The 15,671-nt window shown below is 42.5% G+C and overlaps 1 protein-coding gene across 2 annotated transcripts in view; it reads left to right on the top strand.

Moving 5' to 3' along the window:
* The window catches only part of SMYD3 (SET and MYND domain containing 3), a 605,383-nt gene that overhangs the window by 570,599 nt on the left and 19,113 nt on the right, over positions 1–15,671 (top strand). For both annotated transcript variants that reach the window (XM_083176239.1, XM_083176238.1), the window contains exon 11: positions 12,844–12,952. In XM_083176239.1, the coding sequence (XP_083032365.1) occupies positions 12,844–12,952 (109 nt within the window). The remainder of the gene's footprint in view (positions 1–12,843; positions 12,953–15,671) is intronic.

Below are 15,671 nucleotides of genomic sequence, written 5' to 3'. Positions count from 1 at the left end.
TCGTTGTCACACTTTATGTGACCCAAATGACATAGGTTTTGCCTTATGACACTACCCAAAGCAGCTAGAATCATACCTAAATGCAGTATAATTGTTTTCTGCTATTGGGTTTATTGCAGGTGTTACGTGAAAATCATTCATCCAGACATGGTGTTTCTTTCTTTCTAACCTGACATTATTTCATAAACATATTTTCATTTACCATTAATACAGTGTGTTATCCTAGAATTAGCCTAAAATGTGAGTAGAATAATTGATTGCATCATATCACATTGCACCATCCTCTCTATTGACTTCAATGACATTGCAGCATAACACTTAAGGAGCCCATACACGCTCCGTTTTGTGGCTCCATTATGTACTTTTAAAGTACACATCGTATCGGATTGCATGCCTTGTGCATGCATTGTGCATGCACTGCGATCCGATACGATGTGTAGCTAGTAAAAAAGTATGTGCAGCACATACTTTTTGTACCGTACTATGTGATGCGCGGGAGTGCGCATCGCATAGTACAGAACGTAGCCGGACAGAAAGGAGCCGGACACAACGGAGCGTGTATGGGCTCCTTGAGCCCTACCCATGCTGCATAAACTTAGTAGTTATCAGTAAATAAAGGCAGGTGTGCTACACAGCAATAATGGAAACATTGTTTATTGAATATTTCTGCCCCCAGCTGTAGTTCCCAGTACAAATCTGTTTTATATTATTGCTAATTTACAAGCATTTTCTTGCTACTATTAAACATATCCTTCAGGATCGAAGACGTTTTTTTTTCTAGCATTTAAAATCCATCTGTCCATTTGTTTACCATGGATTTGGCTCATCTTTCTCACCTGCTAAATTAATTATGGTTGCTCTTTTGTTAATTGTGCAACAACTGTCCATTCTGCGTGCACTGTTTAATAGCTTCTAAAGTCTTACATTTTTATTATCAATTGGCTGAATTCAGAAGCCGTTATGTGGAATGAATTGCTTTGTACAGTACATGAGAAAAACAATGGAAAAAAAGATTACATTAAACAGTATTTATAATATCAAACAGCATATGGATATGAAAAGTTAGAATTATGTGCTTCCAGTAATGGCATATAGCTTCTTGCATAATGGCATTTAGGCCAAATCTGGTCTTGTTCCAGCAGGGCCACTGACAGGGGGGTGCTATGGGTACAACTGTCCTGGGCCCTGCCGCTCTGACAGGGTAGGGCTCGGGCAGCAGCCTGCCAGCACCCACATCCTCTACAGCCATCCTCCCCCACTACACAGCCTCGGGCCACAGGTCCTCCGCAGCCCGGCCAGCATAGACAGTCCCCAGGACCAGCCGGATCCTCCTGCTGCCCACCGGTAACATACAGCAGGAAATACAAGGGGGCCCAGCACTCACTACAACAAACTAACTCACCTTAACATATGAATAATCAATTAAATAAATAATGGGGTTTTAGTTCATGAATTAATCAATGCATTTAAGCTTTCTCATGCACCCTAGATAAGCTCATTCATCTGAAACCTGTGACAACTGCCCCTTTAATACTAATCAGGTATGTTAGGTGAGTGTGTGGTCACAGGCCACTTCACCCCTACCTGGGAAGTGTGGGTGCTGTTTGCACCCCATTCTTAGGAATGGCGAGTGCAGTGGTACATCTGTATCGCTATATGTGTGGGTTCATTTTTAATTAACCTCTGTTACTGTGATCATAGCTTTCTCATGCACCCTGCCTGCCACCACACACCAAGCAACTTAAATGTGCCCTATTGAATGCACGTTTGCAATAAATTAAATTCCATCCTCCACCTCTTCATCTCTCACAACTTCAACCTGCTGGCCATTACAGAAACCTGGTTCACACAGACACGGCCTCGCCTGCAGTCACATGGTGGTTTCCACTTCATACCTCCAGGCCTGGTAACTGTAAAGGAGGTGAGGTAGGTATATTACTGTCACAATCTTTCACATACTCAGGTCTACCACCAGTTCCTTCACTCACATTCACATCATTTGAAGGTCACTCTATTAGGATTTTTTTCCCCTTTCTCTCTGCATGTTGCTGCTATCTATCGCCCACCTGTGCTTCCCAAACCTCAATTTCTGGAAGATTTATCTGCTTGGCTCCCAAACTTATTATCCCGTGACATCTCCACCATCATCCTAGGTGATTTGAATATTGCAATTGACAGTCCACCATCTCTGCATGCTTCCAAACTCCTTTCTCTAACCTCCTCTCTTGGCCTCTCCCAGTGGTCCAACTCCTCTACTCATGAAGAAGGCCATTGCCTTGACCTTGTTTTCACCAGGCTGTGCTCAGTCTCTGATTTACTAACACTCCCTTCCCTCTCTCTGATCACAATCTCATTACCCTCTCGCTCTCTTCCATTACCCCAAGCTCACTGACAGAGAAATCATGCATGCCTATAACCCGTAGAAATATTAATGCTATTAATTTTCCACAACTTTCCACCTCTCGGCAACAACAGCTCTCTCTAATTCCTACACTTACCTCTCCCAACTCTGCTTCCCATCTGCTGTTTCCCACCTGTACCAGACTCTTGAAACAGCTCTGGATGAAGTGGCTCCAGCTACCCATTACACCCCCACAGTCACGTAAAGTAGAACGTCAATGGCGTAAATCTTGTAATCTGACTGATTTCCTCCCTCTCCTCCCCCTCCAGCTACAATCAGTGCACAAGAACTTGCCTCCTACTTAAAGGACAAGATTGATAACATCCGAGATGAAATGCTATGCTCTTCCACAACCTCTAACCAACTGTCTTCCCCACCTGAACCCTCTGGCACTTTCTCTTCATTTGTGCCCACAAATGAAAAGGAAGTTTCCACACTCTTCTTATCCTCCTACTCTACTACGTCTCCTCTTGATCCTATACATGCACAAGTCATTAAAACTCTATCTTCTGTGCTTGTCCCAACCTTAACTAAAATCTGCAATCTCTTTCTTGCAACTGGTACTTTTCCTTCTCTGCTCAAACATGCAGTGATTACTCCAATTCTGAAAAAAACATTATTCTGACCCTAACTCTCTCTCTAACTACCGTCCTATCTCTCAGTTCCCATGCCTCTCCAAGCTACTGGGGAGACTTGTCTACTCTCGCCTCACACACTTTCTTAACTCTCACAAACTATTAGACCCGCTTCAGTCAGGCTTTCGTTCCAAACACTCCTCTGAGACAGCACTGACTAAAGTGGTGAATGATCTGGTAACTGCCAAGTCTAAAGGTCATTACTCACTACTTATACTTCTAGATCTTTCTGCTGCATTTGACACTGTTGATCATACTCTTCTCATACAAACACTGCACTTCCTAGGTCTTAATGATACAGCCCTTTCCTGGTTCACATCTTATCTATCTGATCGCTCTTTCAGTGTTCACTTCTCTGACTCTACCTCCTCTTCACTACCTCTGTCAGTCGGTGTTCCGCAAGGTTCAGTCTAAGGTCCTCTGCTTTTCCCAATCTATACTTCCTCTTTTGGCAAACTCATCAGCTCTTTTGGACTTCAGTATCATTTATATGCGGATGATACTCAAATTTATCTATCAACCCCAGAGTTGTCACCAGTGGTTTTGGGCCGAGTCTCTGAAAGCCTCTCTGCCATCTCATCTTGGATGTCTTCTCGCCACCTCAAACTCAATATTTCGAAAACTAAATTACTTATATTCCCACCAGCTAAGAACAGTTACTATCCTGAGATCTCTATCACTGTTGACAACTTAACAATCTACCCTACCCCACAAGCTCGTTGCCTAAGGGTTATCTTCGACTCTGAACTGTCCTTTTACTGTCCAAAATACGACCGTATCTCACACAAGACTCTACTAAATCTCAAATCCATGCGCTCATTATATCCCGCATTGATTATTGCAATAGTCTCCTAACTGGTCTTCCCAAAAACAGACTCTCGCCACTGCTATCCATTTCAACTGCTGCTGCTAGGCTGATCTTCCTAGCAAGATGCTCATCATCACTTGATGCGCTCTTCCAGTCCATCCATTGGTTACCTGTGTTTTACCATATTCAATATAAAACCCTTCTACTAGCATATAAAACTATTAACCATACTGCACCAGCTCTTATCTCTTTACTTATCACAAAATATCTCCCATCTGGACCACTCCGCTCTGCACAAGATCTGTATCTCTCTTCTGCACGGATCACCAGCTCCCATTCACTGTTACAGGACTTTCATCGGGCTGCTCCCATTCTATGGAATGCCCTTCCACGCACAATAAGACTCTCCGCTAGCATCCAAACTTTCAAGAGTTCCCTGAAAACTCACCTCTTCAGGCAAGCCTAGCATATTTAAGTTCCATACACATAACCCTCTGAGGCACTTATGTATTATATAGCTTCCCTTCCAGTAGTGCACGCAGGGGGGGCGGGTTTCTTAGTACCCAGAAACCCCCAGGAGTCTAAGGGCCCCCTTTTTCCATAGGTACAAGAATTTTAAAAATCGGCCCTTGGGAACCGGAGATATCTGACTTCAAAACAGTGGTCCCCATCCAAGTCTGTTAATTGCTCTTCCCAGTCAGAAATTTCAGGTTCTGTCTGACTAAGAGTTTTTCTGAGGGTATATTCCCAAAGCTGGGACTCTCCCCCTTTGAGGGACACTAGTAGCTTGTCTATACTGTTCCCAGAACCAGAGATATCTGCCTTCCAGCAGCTGGTTACTGCTCCAGCTCCACACACCTGGTATGTAGTTTTATATTCTCGTTGGCGATTGCTCTGCCTCCTGAACTCTGATCGCCTAGTCCCCAATACCATTTGGTAGGTGGGATTCTCTAGTTTTTAATTCCATTAAAATCTAAGAAATGTATTTGCGGATATCTGTAGTCAAGCAAGCTGTCCTCCCACCAGAAAATTATGAATAATAAGCCCACTCCACTATACACCCCTCCTCTGCATATTAAACATCCTCTACCACCCTGGAAGTTATGTATCAGGGCCCCTTCATTCAGCCCAATGCCCCCTTCTTCCACCATCTGTGCAGTAAAGGGGTAATTAGTGGAAATTACTGATCCAGGCCCTACATGCTGAGCGGTTGATATAATATCCCTTACCACCCGCAGGACATCAAAGCTTTCCCCACCCCTACCGCTGGAGGATCGGTAGGGGCCCCAATACATTGCTATGCCCAGGGGCCTACACTGCTGTTGAGGCCCTGTATGTATATATATATATATATATATATATATATATATGTGTGTGGGGGGGGGGTGTATATATATATATATATATATATATATTTTTTTTTTTTATTATTATTCTTATTTATATACATTTGGTCTATCTATAATACTTTAACTGACCCGGCATATACTGGGTCACCTAATGTCCATCTCTGTGCTTTGCTCCGCCCCTCTGGAAACCCCCTTCTGAAAATCCTGCGTTTGCCCCTGCCTTCTGGACCTACAAGCTATGCTATCACTGATGCCTGTCCTTGTGTTTCCCTCCTATGTCCCTATAGATTGTAAGCTTGCAGCAGGGCCCTCTTACCTCCAAGTCTGTCTGTTGTTACCCAGTTTGTTTATCTCTGTTTACAAATGTAAAGCGCAACGGAATCTGCTGCGCTATATAAGAAACTGTAAATAAATAAATAAAATGCACTATACAGTATACTCCTTAACCCCTTAAGGACGCGGCCTATTTGGGCCCAAAGGACGCAGCCCTATTTTTCAAATCAGACATGTGTCAATTTATGTGGGAATAACTTTCTAATGCTTTTACTTATCCAACTGATTTTGAGATTGTTTTCTCGTGACACATTGTACTTTAAGTTAGTGATAAATTTTGGTCGATACAGTCTGTGTTTATTTGTGAAAAATACCAAAATGTCGTAAAAAAAATTGAAAATTTTGCAATTTGCAAAATGTTAAATTTTCTGCTTGTGAGACAAATAATCATACCACTCAAAATAGTTAATAACTAACAAAGACCATATGTCTACTTTATGTTGCCATCATTATTTCAACCTCCTTTTCATTTTTTTGGACACTAGGAGGCTTAAAATATAAATAGCAAATTCTCAAATTTTCAAGAAAATTTCAAACACTGATTTTTTTAGGGACCAGTTCAGTTCTGATGTGACTTTGAGGGACTTGTATGTGAGACACCCCCATAAATGATGCCATTTCAAAAACTGCACCCCTCACAGTATTCAAAACAGCATTTTGGAAGTTTGTTAACCCTTTAGGTGTTTCACAGGAATTAAAACAAAGTGTAGGTGAAATTTCAAAATTTCATTTTTTTAGCAGATTTTCAATTTTAATACATTTTTCTAAGGAACACAGTAGATTTTACTAGAGAAATGTGACTAAAAATTGATTCCCCCAATTCTTTTCTTTTCATAAATATCCTATATGTGGCCCTAGTGTGCACGTTGACCAAACCACAGGCTTCATAATAGAAGGAGCACCTACTTGATTTTGGAGCCTCCTTTTTATGAGATTATTTTTTAGGCACCATGTAGGGTTCTAGGCACCATAAGATGCTAAAAGTTAGGAACCTCCCCCACAAGTGACCCCATTTTGCAAACTACACCCCTCAGGAAATTTATCTAGGGGTATAGTGTACATTTCAAACCCCCAGGGGTTTCACCAATTTTGGTACAACTGGGCTGTGAAAATGCAAAATTACATTTTTTTACACAAAAATGCAGTTCTGGCTCAAAATTTTTCATTTTCACAAGGAATGAAGGAGACAAAGCACCCCAAAATCTGTGCCGCAATTTCTCCCGAGTACGGCAATGCCTCATATGTGACCAAAAAATACCATTTGGGTGCATGACAGGACTCAGAAGGGAAGGAGTGATATTTGGATTTTGCAGCACAGATTCTGGTGGAATGAATGGTGGGTGCTATGTCGCATTAGCAAGACCCCCGAAGCACCAATACAGTGTAACCCCCCCACAAGTGACCCCATTTTGCAAACTACACCCCTCAAGGAACTCATCTATGGGTATAGTGAGTACTTTGACCCCACTGGTGTTTTGTCAAATTGTTAGGCATCGATACCTGAAAATGAAAAATGACATTTTTTCCATTAATTTGTAGATTCACCCCATAATTTTATACTTCCACAAAGGGCAATAGTAGAAAAAGCACCCCAAAATTTGTTACACAATTTCTCCTGAGTATGGCAATACCCCATATATGGTTGTAAAATGCTATTTGGGCAGACAGCAGGCTTCAGAAGGGAAGGTGCACCATTTGGCGTTTTTGGCGCAGATTTTGCTGGAATGGTTTTCATGCGCCATGTTGCATTTGCAGAACCCCTGTTGTATCAGAGCAGTCAAAAACCCCAACAAGTGATACCATTTTGTAAACTACACCCCTCAAGGAACTCATCTATGGGTATAGTGAGTACTTTGACCCCACTGGTGTTTTGTCAAATTGTTAGGCATCGATACGTGAAAATGAAAAATGACATTTTTTCCATTAATTTGTAGATTCACCCCATAATTTTATACTTCCACAAAGGGCAATAGTAGAAAAAGCACCCCAAAATTTGTTACACAATTTCTCCTGAGTATGGCAATACCCCATATATGGTTGTAAAACGCTATTTGGGCAGACAGCAGGCTTCAGAAGGGAAGGTGCACCATTTGGCGTTTTTGGCGCAGATTTTGCTGGAATGGTTTTCATGCGCCATGTTGCATTTGCAGAACCCCTGTTGTATCAGAGCAGTCAAAAACCCCAACAAGTGATACCATTTTGTAAACTACACCCCTCAAGGAACTCATCTATGGGTATAGTGAGTACTTTGACCCCACTGGTGTTTTGTCAAATTGTTAGGCATCGATACGTGAAAATGAAAAATGAAATTTTTTCCATTAATTTGTAGATTCACCCCATAATTTTATACTTCCACAAAGGGCAATAGTAGAAAAAGCACCCCAAAATTTGTTACACAATTTCTCCTGAGTATGGCAATACCCCATATATGGTTGTAAAATGCTATTTGGGCAGACAGCAGGCTTCAGAAGGGAAGGTGCACCATTTGGCGTTTTTGGCGCAGATTTTGCTGGAATGGTTTTCATGCGCCATGTTGCATTTGCAGAACCCCTGTTGTATCAGAGCAGTCAAAAACCCCAACAAGTGATACCATTTTGTAAACTACACCCCTCAAGGAACTCATCTATGGGTATAGTGAGTACTTTGACCCCACTGGTGTTTTGTCAAATTGTTAGGCATCGATACGTGAAAATGAAAAATGACATTTTTTCCATTAATTTGTAGATTCACCCCATAATTTTATACTTCCACAAAGGGCAATAGTAGAAAAAGCACCCCAAAATTTGTTACACAATTTCTCCTGAGTATGGCAATACCCCATATATGGTTGTAAAACGCTATTTGGGCAGACAGCAGGCTTCAGAAGGGAAGGTGCACCATTTGGCGTTTTTGGCGCAGATTTTGCTGGAATGGTTTTCATGCGCCATGTTGCATTTGCAGAACCCCTGTTGTATCAGAGCAGTCAAAAACCCCAACAAGTGATACCATTTTGTAAACTACACCCCTCAAGGAACTCATCTATGGGTATAGTGAGTACTTTGACCCCACTGGTGTTTTGTCAAATTGTTAGGCATCGATACGTGAAAATGAAAAATGTCATTTTTTCCATTAATTTGTAGATTCACCCCATAATTTTATACTTCCACAAAGGGCAATAGTAGAAAAAGCACCCCAAAATTTGTTACACAATTTCTCCTGAGTATGGCAATACCCCATATATGGTTGTAAAACGCTATTTGGGCAGACAGCAGGCTTCAGAAGGGAAGGTGCACCATTTGGCGTTTTTGGCGCAGATTTTGCTGGAATGGTTTTCATGCGCCATGTTGCATTTGCAGAACCCCTGTTGTATCAGAGCAGTCAAAAACCCTTACAAGTGATACCATTTTGTAAACTACACCCCTCAAGGAACTCATCTATGGGTATAGTGAGTACTTTGACCCCACTGGTGTTTTGTCAAATTGTTAGGCATCGATACGTGAAAATGAAAAATGACATTTTTTCCATTAATTTGTAGATTCACCCCATAATTTTATACTTCCACAAAGGGCAATAGTAGAAAAAGCACCCCAAAATTTCTTACACAATTTCTCCTGAGTATGGCAATACCCCATATATGGTTGTAAAACGCTATTTGGGCAGACAGCAGGCTTCAGAAGGGAAGGTGCACCATTTGGCGTTTTTGGCGCAGATTTTGCTGGAATGGTTTTCATGCGCCATGTTGCATTTGCAGAACCCCTGTTGTATCAGAGCAGTCAAAAACCCCAACAAGTGATACCATTTTGTAAACTACACCCCCCAAGGAACTCATCTATGGGTATAGTGAGTACTTTGACCCCACTGGTGTTTTGTCAAATTGTTAGGCATCGATACGTGAAAATGAAAAATGACATTTTTTCCATTAATTTGTAGATTCACCCCATAATTTTATACTTCCACAAAGGGCAATAGTAAAAAAAGCACCCCAAAATTTGTTACACAATTTCTCCTGAGTATGGCAATACCCCATATATGGTTGTAAAATGCTATTTGGGCAGACAGCAGGCTTCACAAGGGAAGGAGTGCCATTTTATCACAGAGTTTGCTGGAATGGTTTTCGGGCGCCATCTTGCATTTGCAGAGCCCATATTGTACCTGTGCAGTGGAAATCCCAAGCAAGTGATACCTTTTTGTTACTAGCCCCCCTCATGGAACTCACGGCCGTAGTGAGCATTTTGACCCCACTGGTGTTTTGTCAAATTGTTATGGGCTGTGAAAAAAAAAAAAAAATTTTTTTTTCCATTAATATGTAGCTTTAGATCAAAATGTGCCATTTTCACAAGGGTTAATAGGAGAAATTGTATAACATATTATGGGGTGCTTTTTCTCCTGAGTATGGCAATAGCATATATGTGTTTGTAAATTTCTGTTTGGACACATGGCAAGACTCAGAAGGGAAGGTAATGGCATGCGGCTCTTTGTACAAGCTGTGTGGAGTACATCTAAATAAATTTTAAAACATTAAAATTCAAGGGAAGTGTGATATATCTTAAAACAATCTTTGATACACAAGCCGGGTTGTGTGGGGCAGGTTTCACATTGGTAAGTTGTGTCCTTTCTTATCCCCTTTTTGTAGCATACTCTACATCGTTTCTGGGACCTTCCTTTCTTTCCAGTGTGGGGGACTTCACTCGGAAAATGTTGCCCTGGTACAATTCGCGAGGCCTCGCTTCCAGAAGTACTAGGGCCCCCCTGTTCCTGGTTGCCAAAAATAAGGGCCTTTATTACTACCTCTTGGTACTCCAGGAATGTCCCCCTTTGGCCTGCAAATCGATGTAGTACAAATGCGTTGTACAGTGCCATTTGTATTATGTGTACAGCTAATTTTTTATACCAGAACCTTGTTTTTCTCATGGCACTGTAAGGCTTCAGCACTTGATCTGACAGGTCGACCCCCCCCCCCATGTACCTATTATAATCCACAATGCAGTTGGGTTTTGGGGTTTCGGTACTTGTGCCCCGCACTGGGACAGGGGTGCTGCTATGGTCATGCACTGTTGTCAAGATAAGGACATCTCTCTTGTCCCTATACTTGACACTCAGTACATTGTCGCTGCATAATGCCCTGCTCTCGCCCCTTCTAAGTGTTTGCCCAAGCAGCGACCTAGGGAGGCTTCTATTATTTTTACGTGCAGTGCCGCATGCCACAGTACTTCTGGAAGCGAGGCTTTTGAATAGTGGAACGCTGGTATAGAAATTATCCAGGTACAGGTGGTATCCCTGGTCCAGCAGTGGGTGCACCAAATCCCACACTATCTTCCCACTAATTCCAAGTAAGGGGGGGCATTGTGGGGGGTCTATTTTTGTGTCTCTACCTTCATATATCCTAAATTTGTGTGTGTACCCTGATGTACTCTCACACAGCTTGTACATCTTCACGCCATACCTTGCCCTCTTACTTGGCAGGTACTGGCGGAATTGGAGCCTCCCTTTGAAATGTACCAGGGACTCATCTATTGAAATGTGCTTCTCGGGGATGTATGCCTGGGCAAACTTGGTACTAAAATGGTCTATTAGGGGTCTAAGTTTATATAACTGGTCATAATTGGGGTCATCCCGGGGTGGGCACTGTGCATTATCCCTATAATGGAGAAACCTAAGGATCGCTTCGAAGCGGGTCCTTGACATAGCCACACGGAACATTGGTGTATTGTATAATATGTCTGTGTTCCAGTAGGACCTAATCGTGGGCTTCTTCACTAGCCCCATGCACAGTACAAGGCCCCAAAATATAGCCATTTCATTTTTATGTACAGGGGTCCACTTGCGGGGCTGGGCATAATTAGAGGTGGGGTTTTGCTCAATAAATTGTTGGGCATAAACATTCGTCTGGGTGACCATTAGATTAACTAAATCATCAGTAAATTTTTTTTAAAAAAAGTCCAGCTCTCTGAACCCTGCTGAATTGAATTGTATTCCTGGATTCGCTGTGAACTCAGGGACCTGGGGTACGTAGTTTTCAGTGGTTGTCCATGTGGGGTCAGAGGACTCGACTACTGCAGTGGGAGTCCTGCGTTGCCTCCTCGGGGGTTCATCAGAGTCACTAGATGATGAAGAGGATGACAAACGGAAATTTGTCTCATCCTCGCTAGCAGACTCAGTTTCAGAGGCCAGAAACGCGTATGCCAGTATATGTTCGGTGGGCCATAGTTTTATTGGTGTATGTATTTATGAGGTGCTTCAACACGTGTGGGGTTTTGTAGCACTGACAATGTGCAAATGCACTGCAAAAATTATGGTGTGCGAATGCACTGAAAAATTATGGGGTACAAATGCACTGAAAAATTATGGTGTACAAGTAACGCACAGAAAAAATTATGGGGTACAAATGCACCGAAAAATTATGGGGTACGAGTAACGCACAGAAAAAATTATGGGGTACGAATAACGCACAGAAAAAATTATGGGGTACAAATGCACCGAAAAATTATGGGGTACGAGTAACGCACAGAAAAAATTATGGGGTACAAATGCACCGAAAAATTATGGGGAACGAGTAACGCACAGAAAAAATTATGGGGTACAAATGCACCGAAAAATTATGGGGTACGAGTAACGCACAGAAAAAATTATGGGGTACAAATGCACCGAAAAATTATGGGGTACGAATAACGCACAGAAAAATTATGGTGTACGGATAAGGTACAGAAAAATTATACGGATCACAACACACAAAATTAGGTGGTGACTACAGGGAGGGTGATCACAGCACAGATGACCACAGGGAGGGTGATCCCAGCACAGATGACCACAGGGAGGGTGATATAGGCAGGGGTATTGTGGTGATCAGCGCAATTTTACACAGCCTAAACTCTAACACAGCTCTGACACAGCTTCTCCTTCCAAGGCTCTAACACGAGTGAGAGGGTTAGAGCCCGGGAAGAGAAGCAAAACATCCCTTTTTCAATAGAAAGGCTGTGATTGGTTAGTCAGGACTGACTGACCAATCACAGCGATCGGCGGGGCGGGACCACTCTGATTGGTCCGCCGGCGCACTGACACGATCGGCTGCTGTCGATGACAGCAGCCATCTTTACTATGTCGCCTTGTCACTTGACAAGGCGACATGACACGGCGGGGACGTACCGGTACGGCAAGGTGCGCGAACTACCCCGCTGCCGTGACGTACCGGTACGTCCGCGGGCGGGAAGGGGTTAAATATATGTTTAAAACAGGCACATTTTAGAGCATTGCAGGATTTCATATTTAATAACATGTTTAAGTAAAATATTAATCCATGGAATATAGTAATTAACCAAGTAATTCCTGTGTCTTTTTTAGCATGTACTATTCAAATTACCACCCAGTACGGGCAGTCCAGCTGATGAAAGTGGGGAAGCTACAGCTTTACTTAGACATGTTTGGACAAGCTATGGAAACACTTAAGAAGGTCTGTATAATGTTCTCTTGCTCTTGAATTGCTATTTACTCCCTTCCCTGTTTGTATAATATGGTATTATATATTACTAAAGTGTAATTCATACTTGCCTACTTCTGAAAAGTAGTTTCAGGGAGATCGCACTGTAAGGCATTCTACCATGACATGTCTATCTCCCCCCATGGGTGTGTCTACTGTCACTCAGGGGTGTGTTCTGCAGTGGCAGGAAAAAGTACAAAGTGCAGTACTGACTACACATATCACAGCTACATTACACAGCAGTGCTACAAACTGATATCACAGCTACATTACGTTACAGTGCTACACACTGACATCACAGCTACATTACACAGCAGGGCTACTCCCTGATATCACAGCTACATTACACAGCAGTGCTACACACTGACATCACAGCTACATTACGTTACAGTGCTACACACTGACATCACAGCTACATTACACAGCAGGGCTACTCCCTGATATCACAGCTACATTACACAGCAGTGCTACAAACTGACATCACAGCTACATTACGTTACAGTGCTACACACTGACATCACAGCTACATTACACAGCAGGGCTACTCCCTGATATCACAGCTATATTACACAGTAGGGCTACTCCCTGACATCACAGCTACATTACACAGCAGTGCTACAAACTGACATCACAGCTACATTACATTACAGTGCTACACACTGACATCACAGCTACATTACACAGCAGGGCTACTCCCTGATATCACAGCTACATTACACAGTAGGGCTACTCCCTGACATCACAGCTACATTTCACAGCAGTGCTACAAACTGACATCACAGCTACATTACATTACAGTGCTACACACTGACATCACAGCTACATTACACAGCAGGGCTACCCCCTGATATCACAGCTACATTACACAGTAGGGTTACTCTCTGACATCACAGCTACATTACACAACAGTGCTACAAACTGACATCACAGCGACAATACATTGCAGTGCTACACACTGACATCACAGCTACACTACATTACAATGCTACACACTGACATCACAGCTACATTACACAGCAGGGCTACTCCCTGACATCACATCTACATTACACAGCGCGCTTCAATTTGCAGGACAGTGGGAGCCTCCCGCAAAATGTCAGAGGGTAGGCAAGTCTGCTCCCCATATTATACAGCACATTGCACACAACATTATAGTACATTATACAAAGCCCCGCACCCCATATTACACCCTGTACACAAAACACATTGTAAGCAACACCATAGTACATTACACACAGTTCCCCCCCATATTACACCCAGTACCCAGCACATTGCACACAACACCATAGTACATTATACACAGTCCCACCGTATTACACCCAGTAAATGCAGCACATTGCACACAACACCATAATAAATTATGCACAGAATGCCCCATATTACACCCAGTTCACACAAAAACACTATATTGCACCTCCTGCACACAAACTCATAATACACAGCCCCCATTCCCTCAGTACACACAGCACTCTTCAGGGAGCCATCGCATGGTGGGGGGATGCAGCACAGCACAAGAAGAGGAGCAGGGAGAGCTGGCCTGATAGTTATACAGAGCCCACTCTGAGTGTGGGTGCGAGGCCAGCCTCAAATAAGTCCCGGCTGCCAGCTCTCTGCTCCTGATGCACAGACTTCAGGTCTGTTCACACAGCAGCTCGGTCACCGCTACCCACAACCCCGAGGTGGCCGGCTACATACAGGTCCCGCCCCATGTCTGATTTTCAATGGAGGAATCCTAAAAATGGGAAGTATGAGGGGGTTTGCAGGGCAGTGGGAGGCTCAAGCAAAAATCGTGAGCATCTCTCTAAGGGCCTTATTTTGGTTCATTCTTTCTGACAAAATCCTTCTTAGATGGACAAAACCATGTGCACTGCAGGGGTGGCAGATGTAACATGTGCAGAGAGAATTAGATTTGGGTGAGTAATTTTGTTTCTGTGCAGGGAAAATACTGGCTGCTTTATTTTTACACTGCAATATAGATCTCACTTTGAAGTAAAACCCCACCCAAATCTAATTCTCTCTGCACAAGTAACACCTGCCCCACCTGCAGTGCACATGGTTTTGCTCATCTAAGAAGGATTTTGTCAGAAAGAATAAACCAAAATAAGGCCCCATATGCGGAAGGGTATGCAAGTCTGGTGTAATTGTATCAGTTTTATTTTTAGAAATTAAATACCTCCTAGAGTAGACCCTGCTGCAAATGATACACTTGTATGTGTGGGGCTTATTTTGATAGTAAAATATAAACAGTGTTACATGGTTGACTCCCACTAAACCACAAGCCACCATAACAACATTATGCCAAATGCCTTGCTCTCTGTCTTAAGTGCATAACATACAGTATTCAGTGCATGCAATGATTGGTCAAGTTGACATTTTTTTTAATGAAAGAAAAAATTATATACAGGTTGAGTATCCCGTATCCGAGTATCCGTTATCCGAATTATTCCGAAAACCATACATTCCAGAAAGTGAAAAAAAAATATTTTTTTTGCTAAAAATTCACTGGGGACATTTGTAACAGCACTACTGGTGACATGATATGTAACTGGCACTATATATGTGCAAGAAAATGATTGCTTGGCAGTCAAATTCAGTACCTGAGATAGTACACAAATTTTGTTTCATGTTTTGAGACCTTGTTTTTTGAACAAATAAAATATATTTGTGTGTATTTTATGTGGTAATAAAATAT

Source organism: Crinia signifera, chromosome 3 (assembly GCF_055691185.1).
Source record: "Crinia signifera chromosome 3, ASM5569118v1, whole genome shotgun sequence".
NCBI classification, from domain to species: Eukaryota; Metazoa; Chordata; class Amphibia; order Anura; family Myobatrachidae; genus Crinia; species Crinia signifera.
The sequence above is the reverse complement of the archived record's forward strand: the minus strand, read 5'-3'. Positions and strand labels throughout refer to the sequence as shown.